This window comes from Euprymna scolopes, chromosome 2 (genome assembly GCF_053919585.1).
Source record: "Euprymna scolopes isolate OS-2025 chromosome 2, ASM5391958v1, whole genome shotgun sequence".
Taxonomy (NCBI): domain Eukaryota; kingdom Metazoa; phylum Mollusca; class Cephalopoda; order Sepiida; family Sepiolidae; genus Euprymna; species Euprymna scolopes.
In genome coordinates this window covers 5,138,676-5,152,895 of record NC_136483.1, presented here as the reverse complement: position 1 = coordinate 5,152,895, position 14,220 = coordinate 5,138,676, and the positions used below count along the sequence as shown (strand labels likewise).

Below are 14,220 nucleotides of genomic sequence, written 5' to 3'. Positions count from 1 at the left end.
ATAATGATACTTGAGAAAGAATTCGAAATCACTGTATTAATATACAATAAACAACATTTATTTATGTGTCAAGAATATTAGTTTAAATCGTTCCACCATAAGTATTTTATTGTGTGGAGAGTTTGTAATGCAGGATTAGCAAAGTGCAGATTTTGTGAGAATGGCATGAGGTTTAATATTACGGACTTTTATGGTTAGAGTGTCACACATAGCTTGGAATAAATGTGATTATTCTCAGAGAATAACAGTCAATAATCATGAGAGTGAAAGTGTGTGTTTGTGTTCATCTCATAAGAAGAATAGATCAAACTAAATTGTTTAAAAGAAGAATTAAATTCTCGTTCGATCTGGTAACTTTCCATTATGAGAATTAAGGCTCATGTGCTTGGCACATAAATTCAAGATGGGGGATTTTAATGTCTGTCTTGTGACAAAGTTAATCTGAACATCTCGTTCCTAGGAAAACAAGGGAAAAAGAGATACAACTGTCGTTACAAAGTGTTGCCAAAAATATGCGCGCAACATGGCCAATTCATCTTTTACAAAAAATACACAAATTCTTATTATGATCATTTGATTTGTAGTTCCAAAATTCGGTCTTTGTGCAGTTATTCTTTTTAGATAGGATTTTCAAGTTAAATTCAATTTTTACAGTATCTTATTATATAGTACAGAATTAAAAAAAAACTTTAAATTTTTACCTGGTTTCTACTTTAATATTTTTCTTTAAAATGACGACTTAAAGGTTTTCAAGTAGAAAAGTAGAAGAAAGGAAATAGTACCACACTGGGCTCTTAGAGGAATTGCATTAGCAGTGAAATATCTACTGGAGCGGTACAATGATCCCATCATTTTTCCAGCAGCCTTGGCAACGGACTTGATGTATGCATTCCATCTCAGACAGGATTAAAAGCCAGACCTAGAAGCTTGCCAAAGCATGGAGCCTCCCCAAGATGTGAGCCATTCATTTCGATTGATGCCAGATGGGTATCAGAGCATTGATGATGGAAAGATAAAAGCTTGGTTTTAGATGCATTAAAAGTAACCAGCCACTCCTTTCCCCATTGCACGACGTGATCAAGATCAGAGGTGAAAGAATCAGAGAGAACTTGGTCATTTACGACCATTTAAGTGTTGCCATAAATGGTAACGTCATCAGCATAAATGTCTACAAATGATCTTAGGATGTAATTTGGGAGATCATTGATGTAAATCAGGAAGAGAGTTGGGCTCAGGATGGACACCTGAGGGACTCCAGCATTAATACTGTAGGCTTCTAATTTTTGCCCATCAAACACTACTCTTATGAATCTATCAGAGAGAAATAATTTAATAATTGAAAAAACGTTTCCAGCTATACCATAGCTGGAGATTTTGTGGAGTAGACCTTTATGCCATATCCTATGAAAGACCTTTGATATGTCAAGAGCAATTGCTCTAGAAAGAAACCTCCATTGAGACATTCACTAATTCTATGAGATAAAACTGTTAGCACATCTGCTGTAGATCTAGCAGAAGGGAAACCATATTGCATGTCACTGAGGAAGTTATTTTTGCTGAGGTGGTTGACTACTTCTCTATTTAACACAGATTTCAGCAGCTTACACATGACTGATTGATCTGTATTGAGAGGGAGATGACCGATCACTTGGATTTTTAAATAAAAGATATACTGATAAGTTTTTCCAGTGTATTGATAAGCAATTCTCGTTAAGATGCTTAAACAGCTTTGTAAGTATGGGAGCTAGTTGTGGTTGAAGCTTTTTAAGCACAATAATAGGAATGGTGTCAGGGCCAATTGCTTTACTGGAGTCAAGGTTTTTGATTAGCTTGGCAACATCATGCACAGATATTTGTTTCCATACACAGGAGGAAATACAGGGGAATGTTTATGCGATTTTTTTGCAAACTTAGAGATACTGCTGTTGTCCAAGATGCCCTCTACCAAAGCCAGGGACCAATATACAATTTCATTTTTCTAAATAAAAATAACTTAACACAATCACCCAGTTCTTGGCAATATAGCATAGGACAGAACGAGTAACCATTTTTAGTGGCCATTAAAAAATAATAATTTTGAAATAGAATTTTATTTTTATTTTCCCAGACACTTGTGTGGACAAAATTTAATTATTTATGTTTGTTCCTATACAGAAGTCCACTGTCTTTTGTTTTATTTTTAGAGGAGGTGGTGGTGATGGTGCTGCTGGATTTTTTTTAATATGTTAAAAGGCCACTTTGCACTCAGAAAGCAAACTTGTTGGGATTTACGAAGAAAGTAATAAACTCCCTACTGGATGTTTACTTGTCGGCTGTCAGAGACAAAGTATGCAAACACGTCACTACGCATAGGCTCGACACACCCATCTGGCCAAAAAGACAAAAACTAATAAAAATTAATTAGCCAATGGGATAAAAATAAAATTTAACAACCAATGTGTCTATGGAAGTTGATAAGAAGAGATAAAATAACCCAGGATTTTTGTAAACGAGAGAGAAGGGAAACGCAACAGATGCAGTCAAACGAGAAGTCACTCACTTTCACTGTTAAAAGCTAGCAAACACTAATCTTTGTGACCGCTACTTGGCCAACAAAAAGAAATAAGGAATAAGTACTTTTTATGAACATTCTCCTTCTTATTTAATTTCTTGGAGTTCTTATTGAGATGAGTAATTTGTATTATTTAGTAATTTTATTTATTGCAGACTATTATCCTCATCTTTTTAATTGTTGTTTCATAACATTTCGGCCAACTATTCCTCTGGCTTTCATCAGGTGGTTAACCACAATGGGATAGGAAACCTAAATTACTGCCTTCCATAGTTGTTGTCGTCTCACCACGTTTTGACCAACTAAGCCTCTGGCCGGCTTTGAGTAGGTTTGAAACCGCTATCTTCAGACAATGCGCACCTGGAACCATAGAGATTCAACATCCCTATCCACTGCTCCAGGGGCCCCGAACCACCTGACGAAGACCAGAAGAATAATTGTCTGAAACGTCATGAAAAACAAATAAAAGATGAGGGTAATAGTCCGTAATAAATAAAATGGATAAATAATTCTTCTTCTTTTTCTCCGTTTATTCCAACGATGTACTTTGGATTATTTTGAAAGGTGAAATTAACTTTTTCTGAACACATACATTCAATCTAGTCTTTTGCTGATGATAAAAGTGATTCAAACCTTAAATGTCCATAGTTTGTCTTGTGTCAAATGGAGTTTCTATTTCATGTTTTTTTTTTATCTTGTAATACACAACGAAGCCATAAACTTATGCACAAATTCTATTTTTAAGAGGCACATTGGCCTTCATGTTTAGGTGCTTGTGTGTATTGGTGATCTTTTAAACCAACGCATTTCAGGTGAAAACATTATTTATATATTTAAGTGTCATGTTGAAATTAGTATAAATTATAAAAATTAAAAAAAATGATCCAATAGATACGCTAGATGTATTTTTTAACAAAATAGCAGTCATAATTATTGTCTGTTTAACAAGGTGTTTAAAAATGGTGGACATTTAATTTAAGTCAATGGTTATCTCCCTTGTTTGTCATACTGAATTGGTCGCATAACTCCTCCATATTAAAATATACAGGGCCCATTCAAAAGTAAATCCTCCTATTTTTTATTTTTTTAACTCAAAATATTGAAAAAAAAGAGAGAGTGGTATCATTAAAACGAGTGTTTCAGAAATTTATTTTTCTACATAGTCATCACCATTCTCAATGCACTTTTGGGTTATCTTCAAATTTAGTCACTTTGCATTTACAAAGGTTTTGTGCAGAGCTGTCGGCTGTAAAATTGTTTTCAAACTGTATTTTTTTTAAATAAGCAAACGACCAAAAACCTGTGTTATCAAGTTTTTTTTGTTGATTTTCTTATTCAAAATAAATACAATTAAAAAAAAAAAAAAAAAAAAAACTTCTTTCATTCATTTTGCAGCCGATAGCTTCGCACAAAACCTTTGTAAACACTGGGTGACTAAACTTGAAGATTTGAAGACAACTCATTTTTGCCAGGAATCTAATGATGCATTTCTAGATGTATCAGAATTTTTGACACCCCTAACACGAAACTGCGAATAAAATATAAAAAACTCGTAATTTCTCTTTTAAAAGTGGGTTGTTTATTTTCTTTATGGATTATACTTCCAAAATAAACTTTTAAAGTTGTTTTAAAAGTAATAGAAATATGTTTTTTATTTTTCAAAAAACAGTAATGAATTTTATGAACTCAATATTTTTCAATTTTTAAACTTTAAAAATCTATCAAAGTTTTTCTATTGATTCAATTTTTACGATATTTTCAGGGTCAATGTGAAATTTTATGCTCTTTCCAATAAACCGAATATGATATTTTAGACAAACATTTTTTTTTAATTCACGCCCCCTCCCCATTTTCAAGTGTCTATCAAAAAGTAAATAATGAATTTACTCACCAAAGTTTTATATATCACAAATTGAAGAGAAAAGGTCAATAAATAATATATTCAAATTAAAAAAAAAAGTAGTGTTTTTTAGAAATTTACCTGTAAAGTTCGAAATTTAAAACCTTCTTTTTTTAAACCACGTTGTTTTTTTTTCTTTTGTTTTTTTTTTTAATGTGTAGCGGACCAGGATATAATACCCTAGCTCGCCACAAGAAAATAATGAAATGAATGTAATTGAAGGAAACAAAGACTCAATTGATGGATAAAATAAACGTCGTTTATTTGCTGTTGAAAGAATGAACGTTTTAGTTATAACATATGTTCATGTCCGCGCGTATGTAACCAATGTTCGTTGCACGACTGGTGTTGTAGCAAGAAAAGGAAATGTGTTTTCATCTCAAGTTTGGGTCACTATCGTTTGTTCGCGCGTGGGAAGACAAATAAGTGTTGTAGTGAAAATTGAGAATGATAGTCCAGCGTGTAGACAAAGAAGAGGATATGAGAGTTGACATCAGTTAGTAGTCAGCTACGCGAAGGTGTTCTCAGGGACCAGTAGTAGATAGAGAGAGAAAGAGTGTGAATGTGTACATACGATCTGTTAGCTCGTGCCCCATACATAGTAGTAAGTGGGCGTGACGTACGCGTGTGCATGCGCCGAAACGGCGGCGGCTAGCGCGCCGACCAGCCACCTAGGAGGCTAGTCTTGAAAAAGGAAGAAGCCGGTTGTTGCTCTTTATTTTATGCTTGTTTCCGGTGGTCATTTGCGCATGTGTATAATTCCTTAGAAAGCGGAAGTGACGTCGTCCATGTGTGCGTTCGTGTGCGCGTGTGTGAGTACATATGTGTGCGTTAGCGCGTGTGTATATACACGTGAATGTGAGTGTATGTACGCGAACGTGAATATGTGTACGTGTGTGGACGTGGACGCGTATGTTTGTGTGCGCGTATGTATATGACATAGCTTGAAATGTGAATGTGTGTTTTTGTGTAAGACTTGAAAAAGGCTCGTACAAATGAAACCTTGGTCCTTGCTCCTTTCATTGAAAAAAAAAAGTAGGGCTTGAATTACATTTTTCGAGTAGTTATAAGCTTGGAAAGACAGGGGGTCGAAATTTACTCACCAAAGTGTTATATATAACAAATGAAAAGGTCAATAAATAATATATTCAAATTTAAAACCAAAAAACACGTTTTTGTTTTTTTTGTTTTTTTTTTAATGAAACCTTGATCCTTGCTCCTTTAATTGAAAAAAAATTAGGGCTTGAATGACATTTTTCGAGGAGTTATAAGCTTGGAAAGATGAGGTGGAATTATTCACTATTTTTCACGAAATTTCTAACACATCTAACGCATCTCTGCTTCTGACACAGACGCACGTCCATGTTACTTTCTCACACCGTCAATATCTGCATCAGAGAGATGAAACTTTCAAATCATGAATACATAAATCCCGTCATTATAACAATGCAATTTCCTCTGATCCATTCGAGCGGAATAAAAGAGGAGGTATTACTTTTAACATTTCTTTGTAGGATAAAATGTATTTTTGCTCGTGATTATTTTTACTACAGTATCATTTTTCATAATTTTTAAAATTCATATTTATTTCGACAGGACACGTAAGTGCGTAATAATGTTTTCACCTGAAATGCGTAATTTATTTATTTGTGGACTGTTATCCTCATCTTTATAGTTGTTGTTTCACGACACAACAATAATTACTCATCTCAAAGGATTCCAATCATGAAATGAAATGTGTTAGTTTGAAGAAAAAAAAAAAAAGGAAAAAAAAAAAGAAAAAAAAAAAACAACTACGCGCACACACACAAGTCATTGAAAAGTAAGGGGCAAGTAATTCGAACTTTTCATTGTGTAACTCTTCAGTCAGGCGAAATCACAAAAGTTATGAAAACAGCGTGGTTTTAATTTTTCTATTTACGCTCGCATTTTGGAGAATTTCTACTTGTATTTTTATTTTTCGTAAGTAAAAAAAAAAACAAAACAACTTTTTTCTCCCTAAGCAAATATGGTTTAGTGATTATGAAAGAAAAGAAAACTTGTAGATTTTTAAGAACTGACCTGTTAATGTGCAAGAAATGTTGATGTTTTGCGTTGAAAATATGTTTTTGTTTCTACGGTTCGATTAAAAAAAATTAAATATATATATATTTTTTTAAATTACCGTACTTTATACAGAATACGGAATATGCTGACCCCCCCCCCAAAAAAAAAAAAACACGGTGTTCTTATGCATTTTTGGTACCGCGCTATTTTGAAATAGTTTTTTCGGGTTTGTATTACTGTACACATAGATTCGAAAAAGTTGTCAAAAAAACAAATATATAACAAATAAATGTTATCAAAGGCAAGATAAATTACTTTTCTACCAAACTGGACATAATTTTCGTGTTTTTATTCAATGTAACATGTTTATTCAGCTCAAAAATACTTACAGTGTTTACCGATGTATTGGAAAATTCAAAATGGCGGCCGACTCTCTCTTTAACACGGTAAGTTCGGGAAAAGGTGTTATAAATAACAAACTAGGCAAAATACTATTAAAAAAACCACCGAATATATGTCAACTTATGTCACGGTAACATATATTGAGCGAATTTCTAACAGTATTTTGTCTAGTTTATTATTTATTACACCTTTTTCCGAACTGCTAAAAACAGCCTATCCTGCCTTGACAGAGTACAAAATAGACTTCGTGGCTTAGTGGGGGATACCCTTTTCTCTACCCTGCAACCTCTCTTCCACAGAAGAGACGTTGCGAGCCTGTCCTTGTTTTATCGTTATTTCCATGGCAGATGCTCGTCTGAACTCCAATCTCTGGTCCCCCCCTCGCCAATCTTTCACGAGAAACACCCGTCTAGCTGAATCCACTGTGAAAAATTTCCCTCACTCTATATCTGTGCCTAAATCAAAACGCGGATTCCATGAACAAAGCTTCTTTCTTAGAACTGCACGCCTGTGGAACTCTGTTCCGTCTGCCTGCTTCCCTCCGGACTACAATTTGGATGTCTTCAAGTCCAATGTTAACAAATTCCTAATGAACCGCCCCCTTAAGTAAACACTTCAGCAAATCTCCTCACTAACTTTATGTACTTGCAATAACCCTTATCCCTGAGTGGCTTCCGGGCCTTGATAAGTGGTGATCACTGTGTAAAACAAAAAAAAAAAAAAAAACTTACCGTGTTAAAGAGAGAGTCGGCCGCCATTTTAAATTTTCCAATACATCGGTAAACACTGTATGTTTTTCGAGCTGAATAAACATGTTAAATTGAATAAAAACACGAAAAAGTAACTTATCTTGCCTTTGATAACATTTATTTGTTATATATTTGTTTTTTGACAACTTTTTCGAATCTATGTGTACAGTAATACAAACCCCTTTAAAAATCTATCAAAATTTTGGTATTATTATACAAACACCGTGACAGCGAATTAGTAAAATCTTTTACGTAGTATTCTGTTACGTTTCGGTGTGCTGAACACGAATCTGAAAACTGGGTTAGGGTTAGGGTACATTTTTTTCTACTAATTCGCTGTCACGGTATTTGTATAAATTTACCAAAATTTTTCTATTGATTCTATTTTTACGATATTTTCAGGGTCAATGTGAAATTTTATCTTCTTTCCAATAAACCGAATATAATATTTTAGACAAACGTTTTTTTTTTTTAAATTCACGCCCAAGTGTCTATTAAAAAGTAAATAATTAATTTACTCACCGAAAAGTAAATAATTAATTCACTTACAAATTGAAGAGAAAATGTCAATAAATAATATATTCAAATTTAAAAAAAAAAACGTAGTGTTTTTTAGAATTTTACCTGTAAAGTTTGAAGTTTAAAACCTTTTTTTTTTTTTTTTTTTTTTTTTAATGGAACCTTGGTCCTTGCTCCTTTAATTGAAAAAAAATTAGGGCTTGAATTAAATTTTTCGAGGAGTTATAAGCTTGGAAAGACAGGGGGTCGAATAATTCACGCCCCCCATTTTGAAATGTCTATTAAAAAGTAAATAATTTATGTACCAAAGTCTTATGTATCACAAATTTAAGAGAAAAGATCAATAAGTAATATATTCAAATTTAAAACAAAAAAAAAAAGTAGTGTTTTTTAGAAATTTACCTGTAAAGTCCGAAGTTTAAAACCTTTTTAAGAGAAAACACTTCTTTTTTTTAATGGAACCTTGCTCCTTTAATTGAAAAAAAAAATTAGGGCTTGAATTACATTTTTCGAGGAGTTATAAGCTTGGAAAAATGGGGTGGAATTATTCACTATTTTCACGAAATTTCTAACACACCTAGATCATTCCATGTTCCAAGCTCCCATACTTTGTCATCAAAATTGGTTAAATTGTCCACTTTTTTAATCAAATCGATTGTTTTGGTTCGAAACCCCCATTTCTCCTGCAGTGCCAGGAGGAAGCTTTACATGCTTCCATGCTGTGACTTAGTCCAAAATATATTGGAGTCTATATTGCACTGTAGAGAATTTACTGTTGATTTTATAAAATTCTCTAAATAATGGCTTTACTTCAAATTTCAAATGCAAAAGTGAAGTATGGTTCAGTTGTGCTAAAGAAACATTCGTTTCGAACGTGCCTCTGTCTTATAAAAGAATCTACAAATGATTTTATAGGCTTTTTTATTTGTGCGTTAGTAAAACTTCTCAAATGCACTTTTAATGTAGCATTAGTCAGCAACCTCCAACAATTGCTCTCACAAAACAAAGATGGCAGAAATGGCCACGGAACAGAAACCGCTAAGCATGAAACGCAATAGGAAACCATGTAGAAATATTTAATTTCCAAAAAATTATTTTAATTTTAACACTTGTGTTATGAAACAAAAAAAAAAATAACTTTAAATTTTTTACTTTTCTTTAAATAAAGTTTTGGTAAAATTTCACTTTCCACTTTTTACCTTTAAAATAACAACTTTAAATTTGGCATAAACAAAGTAGTTTTCTGGCTATTAAGCAATGTAATTCCTTATGTTATCACTGGTGGCCATTTGTATGCACAAGCGCACATTTTTGACAAAATTGATCAATGAATGTTCCACACTTCCATTACTTGTTATCGAAATCAGTGGTTTCAATTCTCGGTGGTGGCACAAGAGTCATTTTTTAAAAAAGCGCGGTAACAAAAATAAAATTAGACAGAAAAATACACCTTTGGGTTTGTACTTGCACAAAGACTTGAAAAAGTTGTCAACAAAAACAAATATATAACAAGTAAATATTTTCAAAGGCAAGATAAGTTACTTTTCTACCTAATTGGATAATTTTTAGTGTTTTTATTGGGTTTGTACTACTGTACATATAGATTCGAAAAAGTTGTCAAAAAATAAATGTAAAGATTTGATTTGCTCAAATGCTTTTTGACAAGTTGGGGTCCAGGAGAATTTCACCTGCTTGGACAGTATCTGGGTGAGTGGTAATGCTATGTCGGAAAAGTTTCGACAGAATTTCCTGTAATATCCGACCATGCCGAGGAATTGCCTCAGACTCTTCAAATTAGCAGGGGCAGGGTAATCCACGATGCCTTGAATTTTTGCCTCAACCGGGGATACCTTCCCGTAGCCGACTGTATGTCCTAGGTATATAACTTCAGCCTTGCCAAAGTCGCTTTTAGCTAAATGAACCGTGAGGTTTGCCCGCCGAAGTCTATCCAATACGGCTCTCAAGGACGTTATGTGTTCAGCCCAGCTCTCATTATATACGACGATGTCGTCGATATAGATTTCAACACCGGATAGATCTCGCAAACATGAATTCATCATTCTCTGAAAGGTGGCTTGGGAGTTCTTCATCCCGAAGGGCATGACTCTATATTGGTACAAACCATGGGGTGTAACGAAAGCCGATATCTCTTTAGCACGCTCAGTCAAGGGTACACACCAATATCCTTTGAGTAGGTCTAGCTTAGAAATGTATGTGGCCTTGCCAATTTTGTCGATGCAGTCATCCATCCTGGGTATGGGGTGAGAGTCTGACTTTGTGATAGCGTTTACTTTGCGGTAATCTGTGCAAAAGCGAACGGATCCGTCTGGTTTTCCAACTAACACGCAAGGAGATGACCAGCTGCTCTGGCTAGGTTCAATGATGCCATGCTCGAGCATGTATCTGACTTCTTGTCTAATTATTTCTGCTTTATGTGGGCTTACACGATATGGGTGCTGCTTAATGGGGGTGACCTTTTCGATTTCCACATCATGTTGCACGATGTTCGTTTGTTTAGGAACGTCGGGAAAGAGATTGCTATAGCTCCGAATGAGGACGGTCATATCGTTTCTTTCGCTATTTGTTAAATGAGATAGTACGGGTGTAAGATTGGCTAATATCTCTGAGTTTGATAGCCTCGGATGGTGGTTGTCTTTCCCTGGGATCCTTTCACTGTCCTCCTCGGGTCCTTTTATGGAAGCGGGCGGAGTTGTGACTACAATAAGGTTTATTTTATCCCTTTCAAAATACGGTTTGAGCATATTGATATGGCACATCTGTGTTGCCTTTCTACGATCAGGAGTATTTATTATATAGTTTAGTTCACTGACCTTCCGAGCAATGGTGTAGGGGCCGTGGAACCGAGCCTTAAGTGGATGACCAGATAATGGTAACAAAACAAGCACATTGTCTCCGACTTTGAAAGTCCTGGGGTTAGTATTTGGGTCATAATGTTGTTTCATTCTGGCTTGAGCTGTTCGTAATCTTTCACGTGCCAGTCGGCTGGTTTCATATAGTCGGTTTCTGAACCTTGACACATACTCCAGTATGGGTTCACAGGTGACTCCTTCCTGCAGCCATTTTTCTTTTAACAATGCTAAGGGTCCATGTACTGAGTGGCCAAATATTAGTTCGAACGGGCTGAATCCTAGAGACTCCTGTGTGGCGTCTCGCGCTGCAAACATCAAAAAGGGAATACCCTCATCCCAATCTTTCTGGTGATTAAGGCAATAGGTCCGGATCATGGTTTTCAGTGTAGAGTGAAATCTCTCTAGAGCACCTTGGGACTGGGGATGGTATGCACTTGACTTTACGGTTTGTACGCCCAGCACACTCATAGACTGTCGAAACATCCTGGACATGAAATTCGATCCTTGATCAGACTGTATTACCCTCGGTAGTCCGACCATGGAGAAGAAGTTGAGAAGAGCCCTTGTGATTTTCTCAGCAGATATGTTCCTGAGCGGGACTGCTTCTGGAAATCTGGTAGATGCGCGGAGGATAGTGAATATATACTGATTTCCTCGTTTGGTCTTAGGAAGTGGACCAACGCAGTCGATTAAAACGTGGCAAAATGGTTCTTCAAAAGCGGGTATAGGATGTAGGGGGGCGATTGGTATCTTCTGATTCGGCTTGCCTGCCATCTGGCAGGTGTGGCAAGTTCGGCAAAAGTTGGATACATCTTTGCAGACTCCAGGCCAGTAAAAGTGTTTGGTGATCCTATCATAGGTTTTACGGACGCCTAAGTGGCCTCCCAAGGGAGTTTCGTGCGCTATTTCCAACACTTCGGCCCTACGTGCCTTTGGTAACACTAGTTGGTATATCACCGCCCAGTCTTCGTGAGCTGGGGATTGTGGGGGCCTCCATTTCCTCATCAGTACACCAGTTTTTATAAAATATCCAGAGGGTATTTTTTCCAGTTCTTCTTTGGGCAGTGCTTCTTCGAAGAGGGGGGAAATCCCATCATCCTTCCACTGTTCTTGTATGATCAGTTGCCGCGAAGCGGGAACTTGTAGGGAGGTTTCGTTGGTATGGGTATTATTTGGATCTGTGGGTGGCGAGTTGAGCTTCCCCTCAAGATTCATGAATGATTTTGATAGGTCGATTTCCTCATCTTCCCTGGACTGATCTTTTGCCTCTAACCTTTCCTCTGCTGTTCTTTTTGCGGACTGGGCACGGGTTACTGCACACGCTGGGAAGATGCCGGGGTGTTGTTCCTCTATCATCTCAGTGTTTTCTGAAGTGTTTGGCTCCACCATCACTCTCGGGTGGGGAACAACTCTTTTGCCGGCTAAATCATTCCCGAGTAACATCGAGATACCCTTCATGGGTAGGCTATCGACTACGCCTACTTCCACCAGACCACGTACTATGTTCGAATCAAGAGAGATTCGGTGGATCAGTACATTAATATACCTTCCCCCAATTCCGCGAATTATGACGGATTCTCCTGTCGCCGTCTGTGACTCGCATGGCATACTCTGTTTTAAAACCAGCGATTGGGTTGCTCCAGTGTCGCGAAGGATTTTTACTTTCCGCCAATTCGTGTGGTCAGTTATCGGATATATCAGACCATCCGACACAAATGGTTGGAACTCCTCCCTGATTTTATCGCCGTCGTTCTCTGCAGGGGGTTGGTAGGTGGTGATAAAGCCTTGCGGTTTACCAAGTGGTCTTTTCATCGAGTTCACATTTTCCCTTGCGGGGCAGTTCATTGCAATGTGTCCAACCTTCCTGCAATAGTAGCACGTTACACGACTATGTGTCTTTGTCATTTGATAGGTGGGTGGTGGGATCGAGTTGTTTGGGGATCTGTTTCTGATGTCAGGGGTCGATATATCTTACTGTCTGGACTATGCCCTAAGCTGTGGGTAACGGTACTTGTTTTCCGGGAGTTCGAGCGGGTCTCGGATAATTTTAGGGGTTTATTTCCCTCGCATGCATGCGTCAGGGCGTACTGTTCGGCAAGGATTGCCATTTCGTATGTTGTGTCGATCCGTCTCTCGTCGTAATTTTAGTTCACTAGGGAGGCAGCTCTTGAACTCCTCCATCAAGATCATTTGACGGAGTTTTTCGTAATCAAAGGTGGCATCTTTAGCCGAGGTCCACCTATTGAAATGAGTTTCTTTCTGACGGAAGAATTCGACGTAGTCTGGTCTTCTTCCTTTTGGCATGACCGAAATCGTTGCCGATATGCCTCAGGCACTAACTCGTAATTATGGAGGATGGCACGTTTCAGGCGGTCGTAGTCGGTGCAATCTGCTAAAGATAGGGCGGTATATACTTCCTGTGCTTTTCCTTTCAGCGCCATCTGTAGCAGCATCGGCCATGCATCCCTGGGCCATTTAGCGTTCAAAGCTATCTTCTCAAAATGTAGGAAATACCCGTCCACATTTTCTTTGTGGAATGTCGGCACGAGCCGGATATTTCTGGGGATGTCGAATTCTTTCCTGACGGGGTTCAGGTCTGCTCTCTGTCAAAATCTGCAACACGGACTCGTCCACTAGGTCATTATCGACCAAATGTTCTGTCACTATCTCAATTAGTTTGGCTTTTCCGCATACCCAGTCTGTAGTCTAACTCATACTCTCTCGCTATCGATAATATGTCATCTTTTTTCATCTTGCACAGTTCTTCAAATGACGGTGACTCTAGGAATGCTTGAACCAGTGCCATCTTTTTTTTTTTTTTAAACACCTCTTGTTACTTTAAATATGTCCACTGTCTAGTGTCTTTGGAGAAGGATAATTCCCGGACGAGAGCCCCATTTATGTTACGACCCGGAATGTCTAGGGGTAAAAGTCGTAACACAAAATATAAAAAAAATTATTTAAAAGAAATTAGTTTTCCCGGGTTTTTAGGTACGGGAGGGATATATCCATTTTCTTGAAAGACATTTATTTATAAACACAAGACAGGAAAACCACATCCAAGTAACAATACCGAGGCCAATGGAAAAATTAACACAATTTTATTTACATATATAAAAATATATTGTAACGAAAGTAAAAGAAAATGTGTAACTGGATGAACAAACAAACTTGAAATAGATT

At 36.8% G+C, this 14,220-nt stretch overlaps 2 protein-coding genes across 2 annotated transcripts in view; one reads left to right on the top strand and one right to left on the bottom strand.

Annotated features, from left to right (window-relative positions):
* Positions 1-330: 330 nt before the first annotated feature.
* On the bottom strand, positions 331-12,942 carry LOC145303068 (uncharacterized). The gene is made up of 2 exons (XM_080144689.1): positions 9,856-12,942; positions 331-456 (listed from the first exon to the last, which is right to left on the bottom strand). The coding sequence occupies exons 1-2, from the start codon at positions 12,940-12,942 to the stop codon at positions 331-333; spliced, it is 3,213 nt and encodes a 1,070-aa protein (XP_080000815.1).
* LOC145288407 (U4/U6 small nuclear ribonucleoprotein Prp4-like) overlaps positions 6,255-14,220 on the top strand; it is a 73,936-nt gene continuing 65,970 nt past the window's right edge. The window contains exon 1 of the mRNA XM_080136327.1: positions 6,255-6,413. The gene's annotated coding sequence lies outside the window, so the exon portion shown is untranslated. The remainder of the gene's footprint in view (positions 6,414-14,220) is intronic.